Source organism: Kogia breviceps, chromosome 12, assembly GCF_026419965.1.
Source record: "Kogia breviceps isolate mKogBre1 chromosome 12, mKogBre1 haplotype 1, whole genome shotgun sequence".
NCBI classification, from domain to species: Eukaryota; Metazoa; Chordata; class Mammalia; order Artiodactyla; family Physeteridae; genus Kogia; species Kogia breviceps.
Genome location: NC_081321.1, coordinates 102,341,138 through 102,359,260, shown reverse-complemented (window position 1 = coordinate 102,359,260; position 18,123 = coordinate 102,341,138). Strand labels below are relative to the sequence as shown.

At 64.1% G+C, this 18,123-nt stretch overlaps 1 protein-coding gene across 5 annotated transcripts in view; it reads left to right on the top strand.

The window, feature by feature from the left end:
- The first annotated feature begins 3,087 nt into the window (after positions 1–3,087).
- Positions 3,088–18,123, top strand: part of SBF1 (SET binding factor 1) — a 28,714-nt gene continuing 13,678 nt past the window's right edge. The window contains exons 1-26 of one of the 5 annotated variants that reach the window (XM_067010522.1): positions 3,094–3,307; positions 9,877–9,962; positions 10,391–10,528; positions 10,739–10,897; positions 10,983–11,093; positions 11,441–11,464; positions 11,711–11,816; positions 11,949–12,081; positions 12,172–12,280; positions 12,387–12,500; positions 12,631–12,708; positions 12,947–13,060; positions 13,132–13,260; positions 13,346–13,444; positions 13,547–13,751; positions 13,832–13,944; positions 14,791–14,940; positions 15,257–15,325; positions 15,405–15,563; positions 15,635–15,900; positions 15,982–16,154; positions 16,232–16,305; positions 16,379–16,574; positions 16,807–16,934; positions 17,618–17,796; positions 17,911–18,047. In XM_067010522.1, the coding sequence (XP_066866623.1) occupies positions 3,253–3,307; positions 9,877–9,962; positions 10,391–10,528; positions 10,739–10,897; positions 10,983–11,093; positions 11,441–11,464; positions 11,711–11,816; positions 11,949–12,081; positions 12,172–12,280; positions 12,387–12,500; positions 12,631–12,708; positions 12,947–13,060; positions 13,132–13,260; positions 13,346–13,444; positions 13,547–13,751; positions 13,832–13,944; positions 14,791–14,940; positions 15,257–15,325; positions 15,405–15,563; positions 15,635–15,900; positions 15,982–16,154; positions 16,232–16,305; positions 16,379–16,574; positions 16,807–16,934; positions 17,618–17,796; positions 17,911–18,047 (3,304 nt within the window). In that variant the 5' untranslated portion in view covers positions 3,094–3,252. Of the gene's footprint in view, positions 3,308–9,876; positions 9,963–10,390; positions 10,529–10,738; positions 10,898–10,982; positions 11,094–11,440; positions 11,515–11,710; positions 11,817–11,948; positions 12,082–12,171; positions 12,281–12,386; positions 12,501–12,630; positions 12,709–12,946; positions 13,061–13,131; positions 13,261–13,345; positions 13,445–13,546; positions 13,752–13,831; positions 13,945–14,790; positions 14,941–15,256; positions 15,326–15,404; positions 15,564–15,634; positions 15,901–15,981; positions 16,155–16,231; positions 16,306–16,378; positions 16,575–16,806; positions 16,935–17,617; positions 17,797–17,910; positions 18,048–18,123 lie in introns of all 5 variants that reach the window. The other 4 variants (XM_067010523.1, XM_067010520.1, XM_059080075.2 and 1 more) reach the window with 4 other exon arrangements.

The following is an 18,123-nucleotide window of genomic DNA, read 5'->3' as shown; positions in this document are numbered from 1 at the left end:
TCGGGTCATCGTGAGTGACCTGGTCACTCTCCATCCCTCCTTCTGCACACGTCGTGGCAGCTCAACAAACATTAGCTGGATGAATAAACCAACAAGTGGTGACCACCTGCCATGTTAAAGAGCGATACGGAAGCATCAGCAGGTATTCCCGTTTCTATTTATTTATTTTTACCGGAAGCAGGGTGGGTAATGTGATCACATTTCTATTAGAAAAGTGGAATTCAGCAGGGAGGTGGGTGCTGCAGGGCTGGCAGGAAGGGGGCCGTGGGGACAGAGAGGATGGGTCAGAGAGACAGAGCAGAGCAGGAGGGCAGATGAGGAGTCAGCCCACTCATCTGTTTGCTGATGCAGGGGTGGGGGTGGGGAGGGGTTACGTACCTGGGGGACATCCTGGCAGGGATGTCTTGCTGGCCTCCAGCGTCCTGGGCCTGGGGCTGAAGAGAAGCCAGCCCTGGAACACAGTCTGGGGAGTTTTGGAGCTGGCAAGGCTCTGAGAGGTGAGCATCACCCACCGAGAGTGAAGACAGAGGCCAGAACCCGGCGTGGGGGAGGGGCGGGCAAGGGACCCCAGGGGTCGGCCCGGTTCTGGGGCTCCTTTTTCTCCCACCAGCGCCCCCCGTCCTCCCTCAATCTGCCTTCCACAGCGCTGCCAGTACCATCTTTCCAAAACACATGTGACCGTATCACTCACCCCGCCCATAAAGAAGAAATAGATAAAAATTCACAGTCTCTTAGGCCCTCGGCCACTGCATCCTTTCTCTCAGAACACTGGCTGCCACCACAGGCCTAGGGTCTCATTTCCCCGACAGCCCACGGGCAGCGTGTCCTCTGGCCTCAGGTCTCAGCCCAGGAGCTTATTTCACCCTTATCCCTTTTGACTGGATCAGAGACCCCCTGTGATCCCACATCCCCTGCACAGCACAGCTCGTGGCACTTGTGGTCTGTAACTGTCCACGTGCCCCCCAAGGGGAAATCCACGGGCTTCCCCCACTGATCCTCGGTGGAGGAGCCGCTTCTGCGGAGCCACCCAGAGCACCGCTCACCCATGGGAACACACAAGAAGCAGACCAGAGGTTCCCCTGGAGGAATGCTTTAGAGAGAAATCATCGTGGAGCAGGAAAAGCGAGGGTGGCAATTGGCTGGGCAGACGGCATCTACGGAGGTTCTGCGTGAGTGTTTTAAGGTGGGAGAGACTGAGTTCAATCCCGATGGCGAGGATCCATAGAGAGGGAAAGATCGAGGATGGGGGCACCTAGCAAACAGCCAGAGGTGGGGAGGGGGCAGGAGGGGCAGAGCCTCTGTGGTCGCTGTGGAGGGGGAGGCAGGGGTGAGGGGGGCAGACTTGGGGTGATGCAAGTCTGTTTTCTCTGTGAAGGAGGACAGTGAGGTCATTTCTGAGACACGGGAAGGGGGTCAGAGGACACTGCAGAGAGAACAGAGCTGACCAGATGTCAGCAGGCTGGGCAGTGGCGAGAGTGCATCCACAGCTGGGGCCGTGGTGTCACTGTGGCTACTCTGCACCAGCTGGCGCTGCAGGCCTCGAGGAGACGGATGGGCAGGACTGTGCGTGGCTGGGGTTTGCCAGGTGAGGACGGTGACACCAGTTTGGGGGGCGACGATGTTGGCAGGATGACAGGTGACTTGAGCCACACTGGGAGGAAGCGGGCAGCAGCGAGTGCCTCTGAGGGTAACATGCACAGTGGGGTAGCAAGGGACTTGAGTAGGGCTAGCATGGTCTGGAAGTGACCCCAAACCTACCCTTGACCCTAAGGTGCTCAGGGAATGGGCTCCTTGCAAGGAGGGCATGAGGGTGGAAGAAACTGGAGTGCAGGGTCCCCACCATCTCTGTGGAAGAGCCAGTCCTGGGCTCCTGTGCTAGGCCAGAGGGATTCCCTGGGACACTGCCTGCCCATGCACAAGCTCAGTGGTGTGGTAATGTGGTGGTGAGGACCTTTTTGGGTGTAAGTGACAAAAGCCAACTCAAGACAGCTGGGGCACAAAGGAGGGGTTCTCAGCCTATCTACCCAGTACCGTCCAGAAGCAGAGGAGGCTGTGGCTGGGCATGTGCCCAGGGGCAGGGAGGTGAGCCTGGTGGTCCTCCCCCTCAGCTCTTGTCTCTGGGTTGGGTTCCACTCATTCTCCAGGCAGGCCCCTGCGAGGGGGTGGAGGAGGAACGCCAGCAGTTTGTTCCTTCGTAGGTTCTTGAAGCAGCCAAAGTCACCCCCAAACAAGTTCATCCCTGCCTTCCCCTCCCAGCCTGTCAGCGAGCAGCCCTGAGGCTCCCCCTCCCCCCACCCCATCTCCTCTCCTAGCGTGTTCTGCCCTAGACTCTGTGTCCTCCTTGCCCATGCCTGTGTCACTGCGGGGGAGGCCCTGGCCGGCCCCGGCCCTGGGGGTGGTGGGCACTGTCAGGAACCCTGAGTGGTGCCGCGTTCTCCCAAGCAGTGCACTGGGCCCCCGCGCCTCACGGCCTAGTACGCGGCTCTTTACAGCAGGACGTGCAGCGCGCCTTTTAAAAAGTACATATGTTAAAAATAAATGAATGAATGAATAATAAATAAATAAATAGATAAACAGAAATTTAAAAAATAAAAGTACATGTGTTAAGCGTTTCACCTCACTTAGTCTGGGCTTCCAAGTGGGGCCAGAGCCCTCCTCAGGCTGGGAACCCCAAGGGTAGGGCCTGGGTGGGTACTCCCCCTCTATCACCAGGCTGGCAGCCCCAGGGGATGGCTTAGGGCCCCAGTTTGGGTGACCTGTGGGTAGGGCCGGGCCTTCCAGCCTTCCTCCAGACTGACAGCGCCGGGGGAGAGAGCCCCGGGAGCCCCGCGGCCCCCAGACAGAGCTCCCAGAGGCTGTGCCCGACCCCTCTCCGCCCTGCGTGGGAGCCGCGACGGCGAGGCGCGCTCTAACCCGGCCCGCGCCTGCCGCTGACCCGCCCGAGCCGCCGTCGCTGTCACCGCTTGAGGGCGGTGAGCGGCTGAATCCCGCCCCCGGGAACCGAGCCCGCGCCGCTGGTCCAATGAGGGAGCTTCGCTCCGGACCCCGCCCACAGGGGGGGCGGAGCGAGGCCGCGCAGGCGCACGGCGCGGCCGGGCGGGCCGGCTGGCTGGGAAGATGGCGGCTGGAGCCCTGGCCGCCGCTGTGGAGCGGGCCCAAGGCGTCCGGGGTGCGCGGGCCAGGGCCGGGGCCGGGCCATGAGAGCGCCGTCCTCGCGTCCCCGAGCCGCGGAGCCCGCCTGCGCCCCTCGCCATGGCGCGGCTCGCGGACTACTTCGTGCTGGTGGCGTTCGGGCCGCACCCGCGCGGTGAGTGCCGGCGCGCGGCCGAGGGCTGAGGGAACCGGGAAGGGTCAGGCGGGGCGGCGGGGCAGCCCCAGGGTCAGCCGGGCACCTGCCGCCCTGGTTCGGGTCCGGGGTCGGGGGTCACGGAGGGCCGAGGTGGGCAGCGCGGCGAGACGGGGCGGACCGAGGTTGCCCACCCCAGTCAGGGCAGAACCGGGCCGACAGCGCCTCGGCGTCTCCCCGGAGGTGGGAGGGCCCTGGGGCGGCTCGGCCTCCCGACTCCCAGTTGGGTGGGATGGGCTCTTTCTGCCTTGGCGGACTGCCGGGCAGCTCTGCTTCCAGGGGCACGGAACGTTCACTTGCAAAGCCCCTCCTCTGATCCCCAGTGCCTCTGGTCTGGAGCCTCCGTCCCCTGTGCCGTGTCTCAGGTACAGGAGGCTGGGGAGCATGCAGAAAAGGGGTGGGGTTCAGGGACTACTGCTTGAAGAGGTGGTGTTTGAGTTGGAACTCGGAGGACTTCAGGAGGAACTGTGGAGAGGAGAGAGAAGCGTGTTCCTGGCAGAGGGCCTGCCGACTTCATGCCTGCAGCCAAGCCCTGGGCGGGAGAGTGGTGTGGTGACTGGTGCCGATGGCCAGGAGGTCCGTGTCTAGGGTCAGCGCCCGTGTCTGAGAGCCCTTCAGCCCAGGGGGTAGGAGAAAACAGCCTGACAGTGACATCAGCAGCAGCCGTGGAGACAGCGGCGTTGGGGTGTGCGCTCAGCGTGCCAGGCCCTGCACAGCCCTTTGTGTGCGTGATCTCACTTCTTCCTCCCAGCAGGCCACCGAGGTTTCCCTGTCATTGCCCCCATGTGTAGAGTGGTCAGGGCAGAGAGGTTGAGTGCCTGGTCAGAGCCCCCAGAGGGGCTGGGACTCGCACCCAGGCTACCCCAGAGCTAAGCTGGAGTCTCAGATCCCAAACTGCAGGAGGGCACGCGTTTCATTGGGGCGGCGGGTGGCTGTGTGGTCAGGCTGGGGCTAAACCTTGAGCCTGAGAGTGGGGTCGAGACCCCCCGTCTACCCGGCTTCTTGTCACCCCAGCTGCCTCTGTCACCATCCAGGACCTGGACTTGCACTCCTCTTTGATTTTCTTCTTGCTGAGCCTATACCTGCTGGACTCTACACTCTCCAGACCCTCCTCATGCCCTTTCACTCAACACTCCCTTCTCCTCTCTGCTCCTCCTGTTGTATCCTCAGTCATGAGCATGTCTCTCCGTTGAGGGAGGGCGTTCTTGTCCTCGTCCTGCAGTCTGCACGTGGCAGGCTCTCTGTCGGTGCTGAACAGGCCCAGAGAGAGAGGCGTCTGCTCCAAGGCATGTGGGGAGGGGGCAGTGAGGAGGACATGCCAACTGCAGCAGCGGGTGCACTGGATCCAGGGAGACAAGACTGGCCAAGGTGCTGCCCCAGCGTGAGGGCCCCCAGGCTGCGTGCCAGGGCAGGGGGTGCACGAACAGAGTGAGCTTGGAGGCTGAGGATGCTGAGGGCAGTGTGGGAGGCCTGCTGATGGTGGTGGCAGCTGGAGAGAGTGGGAGGGAGGTGAGAGGGGGCACGGGTAGGCTCCGTGACAAGCTGGCTGGAGCCACACGGGCGGTGGGCACGCCAGGTGTGTGTGGCCTCTGAGCAGAGCGGGGAGAAGGCTGGCGCCCACAGTGCCTGGAAGGAGTGATTCTCAAGATGTCCCCTTCAGCAGGCCTGGGGGGCCATGGAGCCCCCTAACCACTGTCTTCCGGGGTTGCTGCTGGTCAGCTGCTGGCTGGCTACCCAGCCTCAGGGCCTCCCTTGGCATGACTGGTCCATCCCTGTAAGGAACAAGCCCACGAGCTGGAATCCCGGCTGTGGGGCTGAGGGCAGAGCGAGGTGGTGGGGAGCCTGGAGCAGAGGGGCACCGCACGAGGCTCAGTGGTCCCTGCTTTGCCATTTGGTACCTGTGTGACCTTGGACCAGTCTCGGCCCTCCGTACCTCTCCTTCCTCACCTCGGGGTAGGGTGAGTGACACAGACCTCCCGGGCTGCTGTGAGCACAAGGTTGACATACACACCTGGAGCTGCTCACACAGAAGAGGCTCCAGGAAGTGACAGTTGTCTTGTTATTGCCGAGCAGCCAGTGTGTGGACACCACTTGGCTCGGACAGTGGGCACCCCTGCGTGCTGGCAGGCCTAGGACACTAGGGCAAGACATAGGGTCTTTTGGGTTCAGTGGAGAGTGCAGGTGTGGTAGAAGTCCTGTCCTTGGCCTGGATCTGGACATCCTGTCTGGAGCTTCTGGATGCAGGGCCTGGGTGCTGAGTCCCAGAGTCCTACCTGAGGAAGTACCCTGGTTTCATGGTTACTACCTGGCAGACCGCTCCAGGCAGGAGGGCAGGGAGGGGCTTGGGTGGTTCCCTTTCATTGTCTCAGAAGGTGTAGGCGCCTCCGTTGCTGAGTTGGGGGAGCGCCTGCACTAAGAACGTGGTTTTAGCCTGTATTGCGCCCTGGCCCGGCCCTGGGGACATCGTGGGGGCCCCAGAGACTACCTTGCCCAGTTCCTGGCCAGGGAGTGCCCTGATGGTGGTCAGCTGATTTTACACAGTGTGACCAGTGCCGGGGTGTGTCTTTGATCTGACCAGATGGCCGAGTGCATATCTGCCAGGGAGGAGGGGCTGGACCCCTCCTGGTGCTGGGGGTTCCACCCCCAAACATCTGAGAAGAAGACTTTCCACCCCTGGCCTGGCCTCTTTTGGTCCTGACGGTGTTGAGCTGGCCACATTCCTCGGCCCCATCTACTCTCCCCACCCATGTTCCTGCCCTCTCTCTGGAGCAGGTTGGGGCTGTCTGGGATGGCCTTGGCTGGCTCCCAGCCCCACCCTGGGAGCCCGAGGGTCCAAGTCCTTGGGTCAGAGCCAGTCGGGTCTGACCGGGGAGGTTGGAGAGGTTGCAGAGGTTGCAGCCCCTCTGCACTTGTCCTGTGCTGTGGCCAGCTGGGAGCAACCTGTGTGTTGAGGTTTGTGTTGAGGTGGGAGGTTGGGTTTGAAGCAGGACGGTGCTGTCCTTCCTACGGCCCCGCTGGTCTCAGGCCGTGTGTGCTGGGTGTGGGGAGGGGCGGGCAGAGGAGGCTGCCATCCTCCCTCGGCTCTGCCCACAGCACATGCTGGCCTGGGCCGGCCCAGGCATCGGAGCCTGGCACTGGTGACGGCGTTGCCAGCAGATGACGGACGTGAGCTCTGTGTTCCCCGCCCAGGGGCTGGCTGTGGGGACACAGCTCTTGTCCCCATCTGTGTCTCAGGGGACCTCTGTGCCCTTCCTCCTAGGGCCCCCCCGTGTCCCGCCCTGTGACGCACGGCTGTGCTGGTTGGATTAGTCCTGTCACCATGGGGTGGAGGTGTCCTCTCTCCTGTCTACCCCAAGGTGGGGCAGCTCTGGTGGGGCAGGACACTCAGCTGCTGTAGGTCCCCTTCACGGCCTCAAGAGCTCGACTGGGTGGGGGACACGGGGGGATGTGGCAGAGCCCTACGCCCACCCCCAGGATGCAGGCCAGCAGCCAGATTGCAGCCCGGCCCCTGTTGGCACAGAGCTGAGGCATGGGCTGGGGTCTCAGAGAAGGGTGAGGGAGTCAGGACACATCCACGGTGCACCCTTCCAGGGAGGGCCGGCGAGCGCTGGTGTGCCTTGGGCCTCCGGAGCTGCCGTGGACTTCCTACTGAGGAACCTGTTTGCCAGTGGGGTGTGAGCGGGGCTGATTGTGGGGAGAGGTTGGTGCAGCGGCTGTCTGTGATCAGCAAGCCCTAATTAGGCCGAGGGCTGTGCAGCGCTGGACGCGGAGATGTAGCTTCTTGCTCGTGGAGCTCCTGTCTGGCTCAGCTGGCCAACAGGTGCACCAGGAATCCCAGAAGGCTGTGGTAGAGGGTGGGAGGTTCTTGGGGTCCCACTGCAGGCCCCAGACTTGGGCAGGGTGCAGAGAGCTGGCTAGAGGAGGTGACGCTCTTTGGGCTGAGACCTGAGGGCCAGGTTTGGGACCATCATGGCCCAGAGGAGGAGCTGGCGGGGGAGTGCTCACCTGCCGAGCCTAGAGCCATCTCCACCTCCCACCTCCCACCCCCCACCTCCAGGAAAGCCTGCACTCTCGGTTCTCTGGAGGGTGGAGCCCTGCACGTGGGAGTAGACGTTCCATGTGATGAATGGGGTAGTGAGGGTAGCCAGCACTCTGCCCACTTCCCTGTGGGAGAGGCTGTGGAGAGCAGCCCCTGAAGGCCACCTGCCCACTGGCTTTGGGAGGGAGATGGGGCAGAGGCTACTGTCCCCATCCGCACACCCCCCCTTCCTTCCTCCTCCTGCTGCCTCGTGGCAAGAACTGGGTGAGCCCTGGGTGCCAGCCAGGGCTGAGCCCAGATGGTGGTTTGGGGCTGCACACAAGCTGGCCCTGGGGGAGGAGCCACAGTTCAGGGTGAGCCAGCCTGGGCCTGTTGGGTGGCCCTTGGGAGTGGGCCTGGAGGGACCCTGGGGGCTTCGGGGTGTGTGTGTGTGTGTGTGTGTGTGTGTGTGTGTGTGTGTGTGTGTGTGTGTGTGTAGGTGAGGCACCAGCAGACACCTGTCCTCCCCCACCCTGTCTTGTCTGCCACCTCCTCTCAGTGTCAGTGGGGGGAGGGGGAGGGGAGCAGGAAGCTGAGGTTTGGTGAGTCAGAGTCACAGCCCCTCGCTACCCCTGCTCCCCCAGCCAGCAGCAACCTGCCTGCTGCTGACCTTTTTGGCATCGCCTCCATGATCCTGGAGGGTTCCTAAGATTGCAGCCCAGCTCCTCTGCCTCTGGGGGCCTGGGGAGTGTGTGCTCTTGGGCTGCTGGGGTCTGTTTGCCAGTGCCCTTGGGTCCAGGCCTGTGCCCAGGCCCCCAGCTTGGTCTGAGGCTCACAGGTGGACCAGACAGGCTGGACCTGGGACTGCATCTCACAGGTCCTCAGAGGCTGCACACGGTGGCTTTCTGGGCCTTCCCTATCCGCCCCTGCTCTTCTGCTGGTGTGGACAGCAGTGTTGAGGCTGGTCTGAGCGGAGGGCTGGACCCGCTTGGAGTGTGGGAGGTGAAGGTGGAGAGCTTCTGTCTTTCCTGCTTCAAGCTGCTGCCATGCTGGGTGAGAGCTGGGGGCAGAACAGGGACCCCCGTCCTTCCTCCAGGACGCGCGGGTGAGTGCTTCCCCGACGTGACCTTCGTCATGCCTCCAGGTCTGTCTCCACAGGGTGGGCGAGAGGCAGGGGCCTCCAGCGGGCCCTGCCAGTGTGGACTGGGCCTGGGAGCGCTGCCCTCGGCGTGGAGTGGGGGAAGCAGACTGGAGGGGGGTCTCTGGGGAACACATGGGGAGCTAGCGGGCTGGGGCTGCAGGGACATGCCCTTCTCCCTGGTCTAGAGGACCCTCAGGGCTGCGCCTGGTGACCCGGTCTGTGGCTGTGTGCAAGGTGGCCTTTGCGGGCCGGCTCGGCCCGTGTGCCACCATCTTCAGGGCTCAGGAGAGCACTCCTGTCCTTCCCGCCGGCCCCACCCCTCTCTGGCTGTCTTCTGGGACCCTTGCTTGTCGCGTCTGCCTCTCGAGGCAGCGGGGACAAGCAGCAGTTTGGGGCTGCAGGCCCGGGTGGTCCTTCCGCCGGCACAGGTGGCAGGTGTGAGACCTCTGCACCTTCTCGAGCGGGCCCGGGGCTGGCAGGAGAGGCGGAGGCAGGGAGCAGGGCTCTGGGCCGGCTGCCTAAGCTGGGCGCTGGCTGGGGAACAGCGGGGAACAGCTCTCCCCTTGCTGGAGGGGCAGGTGCTATGCAGTTGGGCGGGCGCGCTGGCATGTGGTGGGCTGGGTGTGGCTTCTGGCGGGGGGTGTTGACACAGTGGCGGGACCCAGGAGCGGGGTAGTGGGGGTGGGGGTAGGGAGTACCTCCCCCGCTCCCCAGGGCTGGGGCTCCTGTGCCCTTTTTTTTTGAGCCTCTCACAGTTTATTTTATTTTACTTTATTTTTAAAAATTTCCAGGTCATTTAAAAGAATTTCTCTACTGGAGTATAGTTGGTTTATAATGTTGTGTTAGTTTCTGCTGTACAGCAGAGTGAGCCAGTTATACATGTACACATGTCCACTCTTTTTTAGGCTCTTTTCCCGTTAAGTTCGTTACAGAGTACTGAGTAGAGGTCCCTGTGTTATCCCGTAGGTCCTTATTAGTTATCTGTTTTATTTATATACAGTGGTGTGTATATGTCCGTCCCAATCTCCCAATTTATCCTCCCCCCCACCAGTAACCGTAAGTTTGTTTTCTGCATCTGTGACGGGCCTCCTGTGCTCTTGGTGCCTGGCCCAGCCAGAGGCTTGCAGGGACCCCGACCCCACTGCAGGGGCTTCTCTCCATGCCCTCTGGTGGTCCTGGGGTCTGTGGCTGCCTAGTGGCCCCTCCTCACAGGACTGTCTTTAGGGAAACCATAGGTTTGGGAGCTGGGGCTGGTCTGGTGCCACATGAGGGCCAGGATGGGTGAGATGTTTCCCCTTGGACCCTCGAGGCTCCTGAGCGGGTGTGGGTGTGGGAGGTGGCAGGTGCTCTGACCCCTGCTCCTGTCCTCAGGGAGTGGGGAAGGCCAGGGCCACATCCTGCAACGCTTCCCAGAGAAGGACTGGGAGGACAACCCGTTTCCCCAGGGCATCGAGCTGGTGAGTGTGGGCCCTCCCCCAGGGCCCGGAGCCGAGGGCTGGGGTGCTGAGACGGAGGGGGGCAGGCACCGGGAGGACCCCGCTGGGTACAGGGAGGCATCAGCTGCACTGCAGACCGTAGGGCGGGGGTGCAGGCTTGGCTGGTCGGGCGCTTGGTGCCCACGTCACGTCCTGTTGTCCCTCCCTCGTGATGGTGGGGACCGTGCCCTGCGTCACAGTGTTCTCGCCCCGCACAAGTGAGGCCGGAGGCTCTTACTCCCTTTTGTGGGGGAGAAGGCTGAGGTCCAGGAGGCAAGGCACGTGGGTCGCAGAGCTGGGTGCTGCTGGCTGCCCTGGAACCCGGCCTCCAGGCCCTGGCTGTGCGGTCCCTCGCAGGCAGGGGGCCAGAGGGAACTGACTGCTGACCCCCGTCCCCTTCCTCCTCATAGTTTTGCCAGCCCAGTGGGTGGCAGCTGTGTCCCGAGAGGAACCCGCCGACCTTCTTCGTTGCTGTCCTCACCGATATCAACTCCGAGCGGCATTACTGCGCGTGCTTGACTTTCTGGGAGCCCGTGGAGCCCACACAGGTGACCCTGCCTGGGCCGAGCCTCTGGCTGTGGCTGACCCCTTCTGTCCTGTGTGTGTCTCCCTGTGTGTGTCTGGTCCTGGTGACCTAACCCCACAGAGGCTGAAGTTTCCAGAGGGCCAGTCCTGTCTGAGTCACCTGTGTCCCGTCCCCCCCGCCCAGGCCTCAGGAGACCTGCCTAAGAGCCTGGCACATGGGCTTCTGTCCACAGGAAGGGCTGTGCACCGAGGACTCTGCCGAGAGGGAAGAGGAGGCAGGTGAGGGAGGCCCAGTGGGACTGTCACCCGCAGCTCCTGGCCCGCCCAGCCAGCTGTTTGCTCCCAAGACGCTGGTGCTGGTGTCTCGATTGGACCACGCGGAGGTGTTCAGGGTGAGGCGGGCAGCCAGGGCACAGGGCAGGGTGCGGGGTGCGCCCGCTGGCTGGGCCGTCATTCCCCGGTCTGTGGTCCTTGCAGAACAGCCTGGGTCTCATCTACACCATCCACGTGGAGGGCCTGAACGTGGGCCTGGAGAACGTGGTTGGGAACCTGCTGACGTGCATCCTCCCTCTGGCCGGGGGCTCACAGGTGGGTTAGGGGGCAGCTGCTGTGCACCTGCAGCCACAGGACCCGCTGGTGCCCGAGGCCACGGGGTGGGGCCTGGTAGGAGTCCAGCCCGGGCAGAGTGCGGCCCCAGCCTCGGACACTGCCCTGCGTCTTGGTGCCACCGCCTGTCCTCTTTCCTTGGCCCTGCCTGTCTCGTGTCCCATGTCGCACCTGGCTCTCCACCTGGCACGCTTCGGTTCCTCTGTCCTCTCGCTCCTTGGGCGTGCCTGTCTCTGGCTGTCAGTGTTGGCTTGTCTGTCCACCCCCTGTCTGTGTCCCCGCGTGTGCGTGTGTCTAACTGTGTCTCTCTGCCTGTCTGTCCCGTGCAGCTGGACTCTGTTGAGGACGGAGTGGTACGGATTCTTTGTTTCTTCTGCCCACCCAGGCCCCGTCCCCACCCCAGGTCAGAGGCCCAGAGTTTTCTCCGCAGCACTGCTTGGGCCGACAGAGGCCAGGCGCGGCCTTTCCCTTGTGCCGTGCTGCCCATCCCGGCCAGTCCCACCTCGGGGTCTGTCATCCCCCCAGGCCCGCCCGAGGCTGTGAGGCTGGGGGAGACCCAGGTCTGGGCGGGGCAGCTGAGCCCTGGCCTCTCTCCGCAGAGAACCATCTCCTTGGGGGCTGGGGACCGGCAGGTCATTCAGACTCCGCTCACCGCCTCGCTGCCCATCAGCCGCTGCAGCGTGGCCCTGCTTTTCCGCCAGCTGGGTGAGCCTGCTGCCCCCAGCCCAGCCCCCGCACAGTCCTTCTCTCCCCTCCCTGGTGGGGGCTGGTGGACAGACACCGAGGTTTCGCTGCAGGGCGGGCGCCTGCACGCTCTAAGCCCGTCCTCCTTCTCAGGCATCACCAACGTGCTGTCCCTGTTCTGTGCGGCGCTCACGGAGCACAAGGTGCTCTTCCTGTCCCGCAGCTACCAGCGGCTCTCGGACGCATGCCGGGGACTCCTGGCGTTGCTCTTCCCTCTCAGATACAGGTGCTTACCTTACCGCTGCCCCCTGCCCCGCCGCGGTCCCCCTGCTCAGCCGCGGCCCTTGGGCTGCGCACTGAGCCTGGCCTGTTGCAGCTTCACCTACGTGCCCATCCTGCCGGCGCAGCTCCTGGAGGTGCTCAGCACGCCCACGCCCTTCATCATCGGAGTCAACGCTGCCTTCCAGGCAGAGGCCCAGGAGCTGGTGAGGGCCCTGCTTCGTGTCTGCCTCGCTGCTCCAGGCTGGGCTGACCCCGGGCCCTGCTGGCTGGCCCGCGGCTCCCTCATCTCTCGCTCCCTTTGGTCCATAGCTGGATGTGATTGTTGCTGATCTGGATGGCGGGACGGTGACTGTGCCCGAGTGTGTGCACATTCCACCCCTGCCAGAGCCACTGCAGAGCCAGACGCACAGTATTCTGAGCATGGTGAGGCAGGACCAGGGGCCTTGGGGAGGCTGGTGCCTCGGGCAGGCTGGGGTGGGGTCACTTGGTGGCCAGAGGAACCCAGAGCCTGGGGCTGGTGTGCAGCTGACCCTGCTCCCCGCTGCTTCCACAGGTCCTGGATCCAGAGCTGGAGCTGGCAGATCTTGCCTTCCCTCCATCTACGACGTCCACTTCCTCCCTGAAGATGCAGGTGGGGGTCGCTGCCCCTCTGGGGGCCCAGGCCCACCAGGTGCTGAGCGCTCCTCCAGGGGGTCGCCAGGGCCGCGTGGGGTGGATGTGAGCCTCGGAGGGTCCTGCACAGGAGTGGCTCTCGGCACCGAGTCTTAGAGGAGGCACTCTAGCTTGTGGAGGAAGGTTGGAGGGTCAGGAGGGTGAGGTGCCTGGAAGGCTCAGGGCTGGGCACTCACCTGCCCTCGTGTATGCCCCAGGATAAGGAGCTGCGCGCCGTCTTTCTGCGGCTCTTTGCTCAGCTGCTGCAAGGCTACCGCTGGTGTCTGCATATGGTCCGTGTCCACCCGGAGCCCGTCATCCGCTTCCATAAGGTGGGTGCCAGGCGGGGGCGGGGCGGGCAGAAGGCGAGTGCCCGAGGGGCTGACCTCTTTGTGCACCGCAGGCAGCCTTCCTGGGCCAGCGTGGGCTGGTGGAGGATGATTTCCTGATGAAGGTGTTGGAGGGCATGGCCTTTGCAGGCTTTGTGTCGGAGCGCGGGGTCCCCTACCGCCCTACGGACCTATTTGATGAGGTGCACCCCGACCCCACCTGGGAGGAGCCGCCATCACCCCCCTCCCTGCCCCAGCCAGCCTGCCTGACCCTGCTTCCTCCCCCAGCTGGTGGCCCACGAGGTGGCACGGATGCGGGCGGATGAGAACCACCCCCAGCGTGTCCTGCGTCATGTCAAGGAACTGGCAGAACAGCTCTACAAGAACGTAAGGCAGGCGGCACGTGGGGGCGGGCTGGCCTGGTGAGGTCACTGTGTTGCCCCGGCCCGGGCTGCTCCGCCATCCTGCCTGTGTCCCCCCCCGCCCCAGGAGAACCCGTACCCTGCCGTGGCTATGCACAAGGTGCAGAGGCCAGGGGAGGCCAGCCACCTGCGGCGGGCACCCCGGCCCTTCCCCCGGCTTGACGAGGGCATGGTGCAGTGGATCGTGGATCAGGCCACAGCCAAGATGCAGGGCGCACCCCCGGCCGTGAAGGCCGAGAAGAGGACCACCGTGCCCTCAGGGCCCCCCATGAGTGCGTAACCGGGACGGGGAGCCTCAGTGTGGCCGAGGGTGGATGTGAGGTCAGAGGCGAGCGCGTTCTCTTCTCCGCAGCCGCCATACTGGAGCGGAGTAGCGGGCTCCATGGCAACAGTGCGCGCCGGCTGGAGGTGGTCCGGAGCTGCATCTCCTACGTGTTCGAGGGGAAGATGCTTGAGGCCAAGAAGGTAAGGGTAACCCGGGCGCAGGGAGCGCTGGGGCTCTGGGTGGGGGTGGCCTGGGCCAGGGCAGCGGCTCTCAGAGGAGCCCTGGCCCTTGTTCTCCTGCAAGCGGCTGCAGGGAGCTGGGCTGGCAAGAAGGGCAGGGGGTCGCCAGGCCCACCTCAGAACAGCTGGGTGCAGCCTGCTGGGGAGGCTCAACGGGAGGAATTTACTTCAACTTTTAGTTGTCAGAACGCTCTAAAAGTTTTTACTGTGAAGTTTTTTCTTTCTCACAAAAACTAGTGTAGACTCATATGTGTCTTTTTTTTTTTACTTGCAGAAAGTGGAGTTCATTTAGCATTCTGTCCTCTGTGATGTCCACTGACACTTTGGGTCTCTCAGGACAGCCAGTTTGAGTCTGTCTTGTGTTTCACAGCTGCGTGGTTCTGTGTGAAGCACCTAGTTCTTAAACCAGCCCTTTATCGGGTTCCTGGTTGTTCCACAGTGTGCGGTAGTATCAACAGGACAAGTGCAGCCCTTTCTGTGGCCTGCCCAATGCTGAGCCGGCTGCTGGCTCTGCGTTAGGCTTGTGCGTTCTAGGCGCTGGGGCCCTGGCCGGCCGTGGGGCCTTGCTCAGAGCACTGGCAGTGTCGTGAGGTCCGTGTGGGGAGCGCTGGCTCCACTAGAACCTTGGTCTCTCTTGGGCAGTGAAGCCCCAAGTCTGGGCACGCCTGACCGGATGGGTTCCGGTCTCCTCTGTGCTGAGAGCCTGGGCTCTGGCCCCCATGTCTGGGCCAGGCCTTCCCGGTGCCTCAGGGCACAGTTGGGTCCACATAGGCTCACGCCCTCATGCCCTTGTTTCCCCGTCCGCAGCTGCTTCCAGCTGTGCTGAGGGCCCTGAAGGGGCGTGCGGCCCGCCGCTGCCTTGCCCAGGAGCTGCACCTGCACGTGCAGCAGAACCGGGCGGTCCTTGACCACCAGCAGTTCGACTTCGTGGTCCGCATGATGAACTGCTGTCTGCAGGTGAGGCCGGGCCTCACACCCTGCTGGCGCTGTGGCCACAGGGTGGGGCCAGGCAGTGCTTCCCCGGCCTACCCATAAGGGTGCATCTTCTGGTGGTGCCGACAACGGGGGAGACCCCGGTCTGCCGGTGAGGGTGGCATGGGGAGAAGTCTGGTGGGAGGCTGGTGCACGGGCCTCCCGCCCTCAACCTCCGAGCAGCCCTGGGGAGCTGGTGTAGATGGTTCAGGGACTGACGGGAGGTGCCGCTCTGTCGGCGGTGCTGGTGGGGGTGTGAATGGCACGGGGCCGGGGTCCGACGCCCGCGGCCCTACCGCAGGACTGCACCTCCCTGGACGAGCACGGCATCGCAGCTGCTCTGCTGCCCCTGGTCACTGCCTTCTGCCGGGTGAGTGCTGGGGCGGACAGAGTCTCCCCAACCCCCCCACCCCCGGCTGCACCTGCTGACTCCCTCCTGGCTTCTGCAGAAGCTGAGCCCGGGGGTGACGCAGTTTGCGTACAGCTGCGTGCAGGAGCACGTAGTGTGGAGCACGCCGCAGTTCTGGGAGGCCATGTTCTACGGGGACGTGCAGACCCACATCCGGGCCCTCTACCTGGAGCCTGCCGAGGACCGAGACCCCTCCCAGGTGCGTGGGGGCTCCCTGGGCCCGCAGGGTGGGCTGGCCGGCCTCTGGCTCACCTGTGGCCCCTGCGGCAGGTTGGGGAGGCGTGCCCGCAGGAGGACGAGCGCTCTGCCCTGGATGTGGCATCTGAGCAGAGGCGCCTGTGGCCCACCCTGAGCCGCGAGAGGCAACAAGAGCTGGTGCAGAAGGAGGAGAGCACCGTGTTCAGCCAGGCCGTCCACTACGCCAGCCGCATGAGCTATCTGCTCCTGCCCCTGGACGGCAGCAAGAGCCGGCTGCTGCGGGAGCGCGCGGGGCTGGGGGACCTGGAGAGCGCCAGCAACAGCCTGCTCACCAACAGGTGGGCTGGGGCCTGGGCGGGGCCTGAGCGGGCGGCCTTGGGCTGGGAGGCCTGTGCCCACCGTGCCCCTCCCCGGCCCAGCATGGCAGGCAGCGTGGCGGAGAGCTGCGACACAGAGAGCGGCTTCGAGGACGCAGAGACCTGTGATGTGCCCGGGGCCGTGGTCCGCTTCATCAACCGCTTCGTGGACAAGGTCTGCACGGAGAGTGGGGTCACCAGCGACCACCTCAAGGGGCTGCATGTCATGGTGCCAGGTATGGGGTCTGGGCCTGGAAACACTCCCCTTGGATGGGTGGGCGCAGGCCAGGGCATGAGAACTCCTCTCCCCCAGACATCGTCCAGATGCACATCGAGACCCTGGAGGCCGTGCACAGAGAGAGCAAGAGGCTGCCCCCCATCCAGAAGGTGAGGAAGGGCCGGGGTGGGGGAGCACCAGGACCGGGCCGTGTTCTGAGGCACTGCTCCTGCCCCCAAACAGCCCAAACTGCTTCGGCCACGCCTGCTGCCCGGTGAGGAGTGGGTGCTGGATGGCCTGCGTGTCTACCTGCTGCCGGATGGGCGCGAGGAGGGTGCTGGGGGCAGCAGGGGCGGCCCCGCACTGCTCCCGGCTGAGGGCGCTGTCTTCCTCACCACGTACCGGGTCATCTTCACGGGGATGCCCACCGACCCCCTGGGTGAGCCTTTGGACCCCTCTGCCCCCTTCAACAACCACCCCCCCCGGGCTTCGGGCTAGTGGGACTTCTTCTGCCTCCCCCTCTCCTCTCTTCAGGGGTTTAGGGTCTCTGCGGGAGATAGGCTGTTGTCTCTCCTCCCCACCCTCCCGGTCTACCCCATAGCTCTGGTACCCTGAGACTCTGTGACCCTCGACCCCTCCCATCCCCGACTCTGCACCCGGCTTGTTATAAGTGGGGGAACAGGTGGTGGTCCGCTCCTTCCCGGTGGCTGCGCTGACCAAGGAGGAGCGCATCAATATCCAGACCCCCAGTGACCAGTACCTGCCGGACGGGCTGCAGCTGCGCTCCTGCACCTTCCAGGTCGGCTGGGGTGTGGGCTGTGTTGGGTGGGGTCTGTGGGCCCCTGAGTCTCGGCCCTCTCCAGGATGCAGCATCTGAGCCCTAGTCTTGTTCTCACGAGTGGGTGTCGAGCCAGCATTGAGCCCTTTGTGATTCCCGAGTTTACGGGGAAGTCGCTGTGCCTTAGCTTGGTGTCCTCTGCCTGTGCCGTGTGCCAGTCTCTGGGGCTTTCCCGTTTCCCTCGCAAGGCCCGAACCCTAGAGACGGTGTCTGGAGCGTGCTGCGGGAGCCCAGCCCAGCTGAGACCTACACAGATTAGATGAAACATGAAGACTGGGTTCTGGAGTCTCCGGCTACATGCAGCCTGGGGAGCAGGCCCCCCGCTAACCCTCTGTCCTCGGGGCGCTCCTTCAGGGCGTGTCCGGGTGGAGCAGGCCCCCCGCTAACCCTCTGTCCTCGGGGCACTCCTTCAGGGCGTGTCCGTCACCGGGTGGGGAGGCGACACTGGCCCTTCACAGTCCCGCAGTAGACCTAGCCGCCTTTCTCAGGGCCGTCTGGTCACAGGGCCCTCACCCGTCCATCCTGTTAGAAACACCCGAGTTCCAGCGATGCAGCACGGGGCGTCCCGTAGGCCTGTCCGCCTTTGTGGCCAGGGCTCAGGCCCACGGGCCTCCCAGCCTCTGAGGGCCTCATGTCTGACACAGCTGCTGAAGATGGTCTTTGACGAGGAGGTGGGGTCTGACAGCGCCGAGCTCTTCCGCAAGCAGCTGCACAAGCTGCGGTATCCGCCAGATATCAGGGGCACCTTCGCACTCACCCTGGGTTCTGCCCACATACCCGGCCGGCCGCCCCGGGCCACCAAGGACAAGGGTCCTTCCTTCAGGTAGGGAGCTGGGCCCCAAGGCCAGAACACCTTCCCTTCGCAGAACCACTGTGTGTGTGTCCCCTTGTCCATCTCACCTCTGCTGATCCTGCAACTGTACTCGGGCCCCCCCAGGACCCTGTCCCGGAACTTGATGAAGAACGCTAAGAGGACCATCGGGCGGCAGTATGTCACTCGGAAGAAGTACAACCCCCCCAGCTGGGAGCACCGGGGCCAGCCTTCCCCTGAGGACCAGGAGGACGAGATCTCAGGTGGGGGTGTGGGGAGCCATGGGCGGTCTACGGGTGAAGACCCGCACGTGGAGGGGTAAGGGACCCGGGCAGCCCG